We start from the raw sequence: 12,260 nt of genomic DNA on the forward strand, positions 1-12,260 counted from the left end.
AAGAAAACATTAAGCAGTCCTACTCTAGGTTAAGAAATAATTGGAATTCCTGAGTAAGCAAGCCTAGAAGGGAGATTCTGGGAATAGGATGTAAAGGCAGGTAATAAAAGAGATGGGACAATCTCCCCTGGAGTTTTTCTGGGTCTTGGAAAGATAAAGCTCAAAATTCCTGAGAAAAAAAACAAATGTTCAACTGTTTCATCTATCTTTGAGTGGGAAGAGGGAATGAGTAAGCTAGAATCACATGACATGGCAATACAAAAATCTGGTGGCTCAGGACACCAGATAAGGGATGCTGAGGGACTACAGAGGTCAGGAGAAGAGAAAATGTCTCTCCTAAAGGCCTTTAAGAATATAGTTGAGCCATTCTTTTTCTGGATGAGAAGACTCTCTGTTGTAAACGTATCAAGTCTCTTCCAACTTAATTTATATAATCAGTAAGATCACAACCAAAGTCCTAATAGGACTTATTAAATGAAACTTGACAGGCTAATTGAAAAGTATATCTAGAAGGAAAAAACATGTAAGAACGTAAGAATGTTGGGGAAAGAAAACAAAAGAGAAAAATATACTGTGTCAAAACATACTAAAAAGCTACAACAGTTAAAATGGTGTGGTACTGGTATAAGGAATATAAAAAAGTTCAATGCAACAGAATACAGAATCTGGAAACAGGTATTTATAGGAATTTTGCATATGAGGAGCATAGTATTTCAAGTCACTGGGGAGAGGATGGTCTACAGAATAAATAATTCTGGGCAGCATGTGACTGTGTCAAAAAAAAAAAAAAAAAGTTAGATCCCTCACACCATATATGAAAATTCCAGATGGATTAAAAAACTAATATAGAAACACAACTTAAAAATTTTTTTAAAAATGTAAAATAAATAAATAAATAAAATATGGGGAAATACGTTTATTATCTAGGCATAAGAAAATCTTCTTTAAAAACCATAAAATATAAAGTTATAAAGGAGAGGAACAATATTTCTGATAAAAATAAAAAGCCTCTGTACAGCCCAAGGAACCATTAACAATGTTAAAAGGACCAGTCGGCCTGGACTGAGGGGTGGCTTGTTTTGTCCGCGAGCAGAGTGCCTTGAAGGCCTTGAAGGCCCGTCTTTTCCCTCACAATTCCTTCTCAGAAGTCAGGTTCAGGAGGAAGCGAATGAGCACCAGAGGGTGACTACTCCCCATCGTTCATCATCCTCAGAGTCTTATAATCAAGAGAAAACTCAAGTCATGGTTATAAGAACAAGCTCAAAACAAGCAGGGCAGCGTACCTGAGAGGAGCAAGACAGAAGGAGTAGAAATGGTTTTGCAGGCCCTGGGTGAGGAATGGGAGGAAGGGCTGCCTCTCTGGCAGATATTGTGGTCTCCAGTCCTTAAGCTCATCTTTCACAGGGTGGATGTGGCTCAGGCAGCTCCTCCCAACACCTCATTTTCCCTGCGTAGAGAGCCTTTTGGAAAAGCGTGCAGAGAAAATGTCACCCTGTGTGGGCTTTAATCACCTCCATGAGACCTCTCAGCCCTGTAAGTCCTGGGATGATGGCCCCTACCCAGACCCCCAATGGCAGTGTCAATGGATGTGCCTATGTTCTTCAGTGAGCTGGGATGGCCTTGCATGGTCTAATGGCTCTGAGTCAGAGGCCTATGCCCTGAAGATATGAATCTGTTTCATGTCTGGATGACACTCTGACTGAAGGCCTCCAAACTAAAGTGAAACTCTTGTACCCTGGAGCCTTCGGTCAATTCAGTCTATGGAGATCGGGCTCTGCATTTCGAGGAGCTGGGGAATCACTATGCTCAGCTACTCTCAGCCCATACTTCCTGCTTGTGAGCTGGCTCTGAGCTCAGAGGGTATTTGCCTAATTCAGGTAGGAGGACAGCCATGTCTTAGGAAACCTCTGCAGCATCCAATGCAGCATTCCAGTAACCTGGGTTGAGGACACGGACCTGGGATTGAGAGGAAAGCGGAAATTCTCTGCAGGCAGGTAGATGACACTTTCTAACTTGAAAAAGAAGCTGAAACAAGGGATGATGGGTATTGAATAAAGCAGGAGACAGTACAGACTTGCTAGAATTGGACTGTAGGTTCAATGATTAAATCACATTCCAAGAAGCATCAAACAATCTCACAGCTCCCAGCCAAGTTGGCTTTCAGAGATATCTGTCAGGATTTGTAGGGTGAAGAGTATGGAACAAAATAAGCACAGTTGGGGATAAGACCAAGGCACTTGACCTCTCATAAAAGGATGCCACAGGGGTAAAAAGAAGCCTTTGGCCTCTGGGAAACTAGAAAATGGGGCTTAATATCTCCAAAAGGAAAGGAAACGACTCCATATCAATATACGGAGTTGGCTAAGTACCAATTATGTACCAATTGCTCAAATGAGAACATACAGACCCTTGCAATCCCCTCCCCACTTACTACCACCAACACACACCCAGCAAAGTCACCCAACCCTGCTTCCTACATCTGAGATGACACTAGACGAGTCTCTCATCTGGCCCAAAACATGGAAGTGTAGAATGCCTTATAATATTGCGACCAAATTTCATGGCAAATAGAAGCTGTTTAGCTAGCTCAAAACCCCCAACTGTCCAAATGGATGTAGCAGGCTCCAACCAGCCAATACCGATCCAATAAGGAGAGTAGGTTATGTCTCTTTCCTTGAAGCCTAAGCAAACTTGCTTCCAGGACTTTTTCACTAATAGTCCTGCCAATTAGCTGGGCTGAAGGATGCAGCCTCTTGGAGGATGCAGTCCCCAACCTTTCTGGCACCAGGGACCAGTGGGCCTATGAGAATCTAGTGCCTGATGATCTGAGGTGGAGCTGAGGCGGTGATGCTAATGCTGGGGAGCAGCTGCAAACACAGATGAAGATTCACTCATTTGCTCACTGCAGCTCACCTCCTGCTATGTGGCCTGGTTCCTAACAGGCTGAGGACTGGGGTTGGGGACTCCTGCCCTAGAGAAGGGTTCTATTTCTACTCTCAGATCAGCCCAGTGACTCTGAATCTATCTGGGCTGTGAATTCCCTTGAGAGTTTTGATGAAACTCATCTCAGAAAAATATACGTTGCACATATAGGTACAATATTGTGTGAAACTTCAGGAGCCCCATCTTCAAAAAGCCCCAGCTTAAGAATTTCTGCCAAAGGCAAATCACTTCTCTTTTTACGCAAGAGCTGTTTCCTGGGGCTGATTAGCTGCTATCTTAGATGTCCAACAGGTGAATTAATATTCAGCACTGACCTCTAGTCATCCCACACCCTTGGCAGATGGCAGAGTCTCTGCTGTTGCCTGTAGCCAGAAGGAAGCAGAGTCCCTAGACTGAGACCACATTTTGTTTTTCAGAAGAGCACTCTCCTCCATCATTACCGGAAAACCTCAGACACCTCAGGCCTGGAACAGAGACACTAAGTGACAAACCAAAAATAAATCTGGTCCAGTATACAACTAGGTCTGTGAAGAGAGAGCCATAGACTGGATCCTCCTTGGGCTGGCAAGAGAAAGGCATGAGGGTAGGCCAAAAGCTGAAATGGGAAAGCATCGGAATGGGTCCCCCTTCCTTCAGATAAATGCAGACTAATTAATCATTCTACAGAGGCATCTGCTGTTTTCATGATTCCTCTACCTGGAATGCAGAGGCTGCTGAAAGCAGTGCTCTTATTGACTACTCAGGTTCCACATTTGTCTCCCCTTTTTCCAACAATGACAAGAAAGATAACAACGATAGCATTTATTGAACATTATTCTGTGCCAAGAACTGTGCTATAAACTCTTGACATATTTTATTTAACTTCCCAGCAATCAAATGAGGTAGCCACTCTTAATCCCATTTATAGGTAAGAAAATTGAGAGTGGGAGAGGTTAGGTGGAGCTGTGTAAGGCCACAGAGCAAGTGAGTGTCAGAGCCTGCATTTGCATCTAGGCCTGATTTCAAACCTAATTCTTCACTCTTCACCTCCACGCTTCTTCCCCCCAAAAATTAGGACTCAGACAAAGTCCTTGGGAATCCTCCAGAGTGGTGGTCTGGTCTCCAAGTCCTTGTTTCCCCTTCCCCATCCTCTGCCCTCCATGTAGCAACCTGGTTTTCATCAGGGACTCACTTTATGAAGTTGGTTGGAAACTCTCAAACTCTATCTCCTGTCTCTGTATGACTTTGTTATATGAGTCCATACTCCATAACCCTAAATTTATCCTGGAGCCTAAATTTGTTTTAAACTCAGGCAAGCTCAGAAGCATCATTTTTCTCCTCAGGTTTACAATCAAGGATAAAGGCTGTTTTTCACTTCTTTCCTGGAAAGTTTTTAGGGAGGGGGGTTTAGTTGTTGCCACTCCCATTTTAAAAATTTGGGGGAGGGCCAAGGAACAGATAGCAGAAGAGCCAGGATTTGGAGAAATGTCACTATGATGTTGGTGCTCTATAGAGGCCATACTTTTCTAGATACCTCCTACTGCTCGGCATTTGGAAATGGAGCATATTACCACTTGGATGGTCAGTCTCCTCCCTTCCCTCAACCAGTGGATTCCAGGGAGAGTGAGTGCCCAGCTCATCAAGGGAGAAGCCCAGAAGAACACTGCCCATCATACGTTTAGTGGCCAAGACTCCGCCTCCCTTCCTCCAAGTGCATGCTGAATGGCTAGAGCCCCAATCAATGGTGCTCTGTGGGACGGCTGGGGGCAAGGTGGGCATTAAGTTATCTGTTGAGTCCAGGGTTATCACTGTCTTTTCCACAGAGCCTCATCTGGAGATGAAATAGCTATAGAGAGGAGATGCTGAGGCCCATACAGAGGTATGTCATACAGGAAGCTAAGGAGAGTTGGCAGCAAACAGAGAAAATCATCTCATATTCAGTGTCCTGGTCCTATGCCACTGTGGACCAGAAGTGAGATAAAACGGAATGACAGTACTTGCATTCAAAGTGAATGAGGAAGTCAGCCCCAGAAGCACAGCTGACTCCCAGAAATGGTCTGGATTCGCTGGAGTCCAGTCACTTGGCTAACAGATGTTTATTGAGTATCTGCTGTGTGCCAGATGAGTCTGGGCACTGGGGATGCCTTAATGAGTCCTACCCTCACAGAATTAGCCCATCGACAGAAAAAGATGGAAAAGATAATTCTGGACAGTGCTAAGTACAAGGAAGAAAACTGAAGCAGAGTGGTGACGAAGAGTGTCTGGAGGGGCCACTTAAGTTTGGGTTGTCAGAGGAGGCCTCCTAGAAGCAAGGATATGAAGGCCTGATTATAAGAAGGGCCAGTCATGCAAGGATCTGGAGGGAAGTATGTTGCAGGCAGAAGGAAGAGCAAAGCCAAAGACTGTCTGGTGGCAATGAGCTCCTTGCATTCAACATACAGAAAAGTGCCCAGTATGGCTTAAGAAAAATAAACAAGAAGGTAAAAGGGAGGAGAGAAAACTGGAGAATTAGGAAGGTGCCAGATCATAAGAGCCTTGTAACTATATTTACAAGCTAGCTGCTGTGTGGAGAATAGATTGCTGGAGGCAAGCATGGCAGTAAGGAGACTAGTGAGGTTATTATGTGAGGAAATGGGTGACCATATAATTTGTCATCCAAACCAGGATATTTGTACAAGTGAGTGGGGATGCTACAATCAGGGACAACAGTCATAACTCGGACTTGCCACGGACAAAGCTCTAACTGCAGTCAACATGCCCCAGCCAGGATTGTCAAAGGAAGTTCAGCAGTTTTTAGCAGTTCTGCTCTCACACAGAGCTCCCAGCTCTAGGAGAGGGAATCACTTTTCTATTTGGTCCCAGGCTCCTGGCCTGGTGCCCTGTGCCTGAGCATTTGGTTTTTGTCTCAATGCCATGGGCTACAGTTACAGCACATACAGGGAGCAGCAAGCCTTTTTCTCTGTGCTATCTGGCGCAGGGGCTGCCCACTCTCAGCAACAACTGACAGTACACAGATGAAAGAACAAATGGAGTACGTGGCTACCCCTTCTCGAGGTTGTATTGAGAGGGTAGGAAGCCACAGAGGGATGAACAAGCTCTGAGTTCCAGGGCAGAGATTCTTAACTTAGACCTTAGAAAGTCTATGAAGCAGGTGAGGGCCCAAGCTTCCATCAGATTCTCAAACCTAAGATGCCAAAAAAGAGCTAACTTTTGCTTTACAGAGTAGTGAGTCTCATACTTCAATTGTGCATCACTATCACGTGGAAGGCTTGTTACAACAGAACTGCTGGGCCCTAGCAGGTTCTGATTCATTTCAGTCCGGAGTGAGGCCCAAGAACTTACATTTCTAATAATATCCATGGGGATGCTGATGTTCTTGGTCCAGGGTCCACACTGTAGAGGATCACAGCTTTAGAGGATATGAAAACATGAGGGGGTATAGCTTAAATTATGATATTCCCTTTTTGGACAAGAGTTCTAACAGATGCCACAGCCCTCTAAACCACCCTTAAGTCCCAAGGAATTTCATATTTTATTTTTAGAAGAAGCCCCTGGAGAGGGAGAGACTCTGGACCTCTCCTTGGAGGTCAAGAAGCATCTGGGAAATAGCGTTTTAGAGGACGCAGGAAAGTGCCTTCAGAAATGTAAAAGCCTAGACAAAACTGAGCTGGAAACTAGCGGGCTGGCCCTGACAGATCCAATTACTGGGCCAATAGTGAGGTTTTGGGAATCTGGACAGATCCAGATCCTCTCCTAGAGACTGCCTCCTGAGCCTTTTTGAGGCTATATCTGAAGTCACATAGGCCAAGACAGGAGATCTGCTATAAGGAAGACAGGGTGTCTGCTGGGGGTATAATCTGTAAAAAAGAAAAAAATCAACTCCACTGTACAGAATTCAAGAGCTTCATTCACAGAACTCTTTGATCAGGTTATTATGAGGGCGGGGAGAGGTAGGAATAATACTCAGGGCCATGCTTACTTGAAGTAAGAACAGTGGAGGCCTGGAAGGGCCATTTGCCAGGTTTCTCCAGCTCTGCTCTAAGTCATTCCCTCATGAAAGGGGAGGGAGAAATAAAAATGTGGATTCATTCATGAATTAACCTTCAGACAGGAAATGTGGCTTTTGAGCTATACAGAGAAATTCTCCTTGGCTACAGAGAACACTGGCTTTGTCATCCAGCTAAATACATCCTGAGGTGAGGCAACATTTAAGTCAGGGAGACCCTATAAGTTAGGGGAAGAGAAGGCAGAACCTCATGGGGAAGACAACACACTAGAGTGATGGAGACCAAGGATGTGCTTTAGTTTCAGCCTGCCAGCAGGATCCATGACTTGAATTCTGACTGAGTGAACCTGGGCATGTTATGTTACCTCTCTGTGCCTTAGTTTCCGCTTCCATAAAATGGAAGTAATAATCATGCCTATCTCATAGGATTGTAGTTGAGTTAAAGGAAATAACCTGGACAAAACACTTAGCTTGGTGCCTTGCATATTTTAAGCACTCAACATTAGTTTAATAAAAAGTGGTGGGCTTGGAAAAATTTAGGATGCTGGCAATACAGACCCACCCTCAGTGTCATAGCCAGAGACAGAGAAAGCTAAACTAAGTTGGAGCTACTGACAATCTTCCCAGGAAACTGACAAGGAAACTCCTGCTCCCTGGGGAGGATCTGAGGCATGAGCTGGGCATGCAGGGAAAGTCAGGATTTCTAGGATGGTGGCGTTCACTAGACAACCCTACTGGCTGTAAGGTTGGGATATTCTGCTCTTTGGAACACTGCAACATTCGGTGGGTCTGTTTTGTGACATTTTCTCACTACCAACCTAAGTGCCAAATGGCCTGATTTGAACAAATCCAAATGAATGAAAATCGATGTTGGGAGGAAAATTGGAATGACTTTATTGGAAAAGCTCTGGAGATTTGCAATATTAAGGTAGAATCCCCATTTTCAGGGGCGGGGGGAAGTGGCTACTCTTCCTCAATTTCTAAAAGTGTGGGGGATGGTGCTAAAGTGAAAGCAGTGGCGAATGTGCAGGCCCTGAGGGTGGCGAGCAAGTCAAATCTTGAAAAAGAGACCTCTCTTCAAAATGATCCTGAATGAACAGAACCAGTTCTAAACCCCAGTTTCCCAAATCGAAAAATTCTGTCTGTCAGAGAGTTGTTACTGGAAGTAGGAACAAAGAGAATTCTAAAAACGATGCCAAACAGCCAAAGTAAGTTACATACCACGCGGTTAAACGAAAGTTAATATCAACTGGAGGTGGGGTGGGAAGAGATTGCTGATTATATCACTTTAGGAATGACAAGAGCCAAATAAAAACCATAAATAGTTCTGTTGAACATGCTGGGCTCCTTTCTTAAGGGCTTCCTGTGGCTCTGCAAGCCTTGCCCTGGAGTTCAGACCTATTCTGGTCTAGGATGTCCCCCTGTAGCTGTGCAGAACTTCACTTCTTACTCTCCAAAATGAGCGCAGGGCATACATAATCATAGTCCTGTTTGGAGTCTTTAAAAGATTAAGGCCACAGGACAGTTTGGAAGGGGCATGGCTTCTGGCTTTTCACTTCCTATACTTGCTGCAAATCATGGCTAGTTTCTAACACAGGTTCCTGTACTGGAGAGACTTCCTCTCAGACGGACACCTGGGGGTTCGTCTGATCCCACCTTGAGGAGAAAGGAACTCTCTGGTCTCTTCTTCAGGAAGCATCCACCTGTCCTCTGTGTGCCTCCCAAAATAAGAGGCACTGCAGAACATAGGGAAAACTAGTTTCTTAATACGCCACCCACCTCCTCAAAGAGTGGCACCCTCAGCTTTAAGTTTTTATACAGCAAAGTTTCTGCATTATTTTTATCGGAGTTGGCTGGTGGTTGTCAGATGTGGAAGCTAGTCCAACAGCCATGTCTGCTGTTCTCTACAAAGGAGAGACATTTTAGCAGGAAAACAAAACAATAACAACAGTTATTTTTAAGCATAACCTCTATTTTCTGCAAAGGATTCTCTTCATCTTTTGTCATGTTCTCTTCTGTAACCTTTCCACTACTCCAAACCAACTTCAAATTAAAATGACAGAAAACAAAAACTTTCTATGGAAAAGAGGCATGATCTATGGGGAAAGTTTTTCTCTTCAAATGCAATAGCTAGGTTAATTGTCAAACTATCAGAAAGTTTTCAAAACTGACTCAAAAAGCAAGATAGGGAAGCCATTCACAAAAAAAATCTTTAAAAATAAGCACATTGGTTTTCAAATAAAAAGGAAAATAGTTTTCCAGTGTGGGAGAACACACTTAATGCTGTAGCCAATTAATGATTGGGCAAGTAGACCTGCTATTGGGTCCTGAAAATGGTTTCCATCTATCAAAAAAACAAAAAACAAACAAACAAAAACCCAAGACCGAACAGACACCCCCCCAGAAGGCACTGAAACAAAAGACTGATCTGTTTATATAGTCACATGAAAAATAAACATCTTTATTTTTTTGCCTACTTTATTTCATTTTTTCAAATAAAATTTAAATCTGTACAAAGTATACTGTTACAGTATATATTTTGTAAGAATCAATGCCTAAAAGAATCACAATACTTCAATAAGCAGTACAGCAGACCTCGCTAGTTTCAGCTTTGATATTGAACAAACTCAAGCCGGCTGATGCACAACACATTTGCTTGGTTTCCACATGGTGAGTTCCCAGCACTGAGATGGGAGAACATGACAGCAAGTATGGTTATATTACAGCCTGACACACTGCGCTTCTTCATGTGATAACTGCACATATTTAATACAGAATGCTCAAATTTACTTTTTAAATTACATTTGCTTACTTCTTAGTTGGCAAAATTCAGCATTCTTAATGGGGTCCCCAAACAGTGCAAATTAATGATATTCTACTATATAATTGGCACATTTCCAATAAGGATTAACTTGTAAACTCAACGAATATCACAACTTTGTCCTAAATTTTAACTAATATACATCTGGTCCATTTAACCAAAGTCATTTTGGAAAGATTATTAAAGAACAATTCTAGTTCTGAAAGGACATCATTTTGACCATTCTTTAGAGAAGATAAATTTTTAAATTGTCATTAAAATGTTTTACTATAAAAATTTTACAAACTTGATTAGAAATTTCAAGATTATGATTCACAGCAGACAAATACAAACTGTTTGTATTTCAACAATACCTACTTTTAGACTTTCAAACAGAGCACAACCATGTCAGCTGTGTTAACTAAAATTCTGAACAGTGTACTAAATTTATAAGTGGTGCTGGGTCTAGCAAGTGTAAATACACAGTATATTTTAATGAAAAGAATTGTCTTCTTTATACTTTATTGTTTTCCCATAAGGAAACATTAATGTTTACATTCTTTAATAAAGTTAATCTTACATCAGAATATAACTTAATACTGTCAGCAACAGGGACCACACACAGTAAATAAGAAGCACATTTAAAATAAGTCTGAATTCACATAGATTAACATTTGTTGGTTAATAAAATATCGACAGTATTACAATCTTACAATATTTACAGTAAGAAAAATCTAGAGTAATATATACCTTTCACAGCAGGATTTTTTTTTTTTTAAATTTCTTCCAGTTTGGGATTGTGTATACACAAAAAGCTCAAATAAAGCAACTCTGCAATATAATCTTAAAATAATGGCTACTGGGGGAAATTCTATCACAACCATTGAAAATAATGGTGACTTTTCACGGAGTCTGTGGCATCTGAGAACCCAGTTAATTAACCAAAGTCTTGCTCAAACCAGCCTCAGTAACCCAGATTAAAGCTGCAGAACTCCGGCCTTCCCTGACTACTGAAAACCCAACAGATTTTCTCAACATGCTATAAGGAAAGAGGGAAAATAGGTTTCAGCTCATACCTCATAGCTGGAAGCCTCCGCCAGTGCACATTCCTCAACTTAAGCTAAGAGAGGGCGGATTTCATCCCCAAAGCATCGCAAGAGTTTACTCTCCAACTACAGGGCACTTTGACACTGAGCTCACTCATCCCTCAACTCTTGTGCAACTAGAATAAGGCATGAACTTGGCCCATATAACATACACCAGCATCTTAGAGACTTGGGACTAGGGCAAAGAAACACACTAGGGTGGTTTGCACTGAGATCAATAGGGAAAATGGGAAGCAATGCACATTTCCAATTAGAATGGCAAGAAGACCCACATCCCTAAACTGGAATTTGGCCAGGGCATCAGAGTTAGCACCCCCTCTCTGAGTACCACAAGCAATTAGGATGTGTGCTCTGGGACTCCTCCAAGAGAGAGCAACTACAGTAAGTAACACCATGTGGGACATTAGTTCAGTGATCACTCCCAAGAAAGCAGATACAATTCTTGAAGCTGGGGTTGTCCCCAGCACTGAGGGCACTCATCTGAGCTGTGACCTGTCCCAACCCTGCTTACTTTGAGATCTGATGGGCACAGAGCATTCAGGGATACAGCTGCTGGCTACTTTGGACTCTAGATCTCACAGGTAATCAACAGGTATCTGGGATTAGATTAGCAAACTGTACCATAGCTCCTTAAACAGACACTGTCAGGTTTGAAATCAGGTGAAGCATGAATCTTCACTGTCAGGTCAGATATCAAAGTGGGAGTCTTCCCACATCAGCCAAGTTTATTTTGTCAAAACCTTAGAGGAGTTGGACAGTTTTTTTCACTTTGCAAGTGATTTTACTTATTTCAGTCAAGGTAGATTGGCAAACCAGACTGACCTATTTAGTTAGCTTTTTTTTTTTTTCTTTTTTTCTTTTTTTTTCTTAACATATGTATAAACCCAAAGCTGTTGTGTTTGGGTTAAATACACTGACAGAGAAATTTCACACAACAAAAGTTTTCAGCAAACTTCTGTGGCATTTTCTTTTTGGAAGTCAATGCAAGATCTAAAGGTATTTCTACCCAACAAAGTCTGTTTAAGTGTTTGTTATTTCCTTTTGCTCCTATACAGAATGCTATGACTTCTATATAGGTCTGAATGCTGCTCCATGTAGATTCCTTCTGTATATCTAAAAATATATACTTTTCAGTAGTTCAATACATGGTTAATCTTCCAACAGAGGAAGATTCTTGTAATCACATGTTGCAAAGTAGAAAAACATCTCCTTTCTAAGAAAGGAAATATACTCTTCTATTGTACACTTTTGAATAAGCCCAAAGGCATGCACCAAAAATCATTATTAAAACTAATACATGCACTAAAATGGTGTAAAGTTAGACTTAAAGTGCTGCTTCTCAATTTTTAAATATGGAGAAGACATCTTGTCAGTTGTCGACTCAAAGATCTCCCCCCATCCCACCCACCCCATTCCATGGCATCAA

General features: G+C 42.2%; 1 protein-coding gene across 1 annotated transcript; it reads right to left on the bottom strand.

Moving 5' to 3' along the window:
- Positions 1 to 9,365: 9,365 nt before the first annotated feature.
- On the bottom strand, positions 9,366 to 12,237 carry LOC107521571 (IgA inducing protein). The gene has a single exon (XM_016166382.2). It carries the CDS (start codon positions 9,690 to 9,692, stop codon positions 9,534 to 9,536), a length of 159 nt encoding a protein of 52 aa, XP_016021868.1. The 5' UTR covers positions 9,693 to 12,237; the 3' UTR covers positions 9,366 to 9,533.
- Positions 12,238 to 12,260: the final 23 nt, after the last annotated feature.

This window comes from Rousettus aegyptiacus, unplaced genomic scaffold (genome assembly GCF_014176215.1).
Source record: "Rousettus aegyptiacus isolate mRouAeg1 unplaced genomic scaffold, mRouAeg1.p scaffold_m13_p_7, whole genome shotgun sequence".
Classification (NCBI taxonomy): Eukaryota; Metazoa; Chordata; class Mammalia; order Chiroptera; family Pteropodidae; genus Rousettus; species Rousettus aegyptiacus.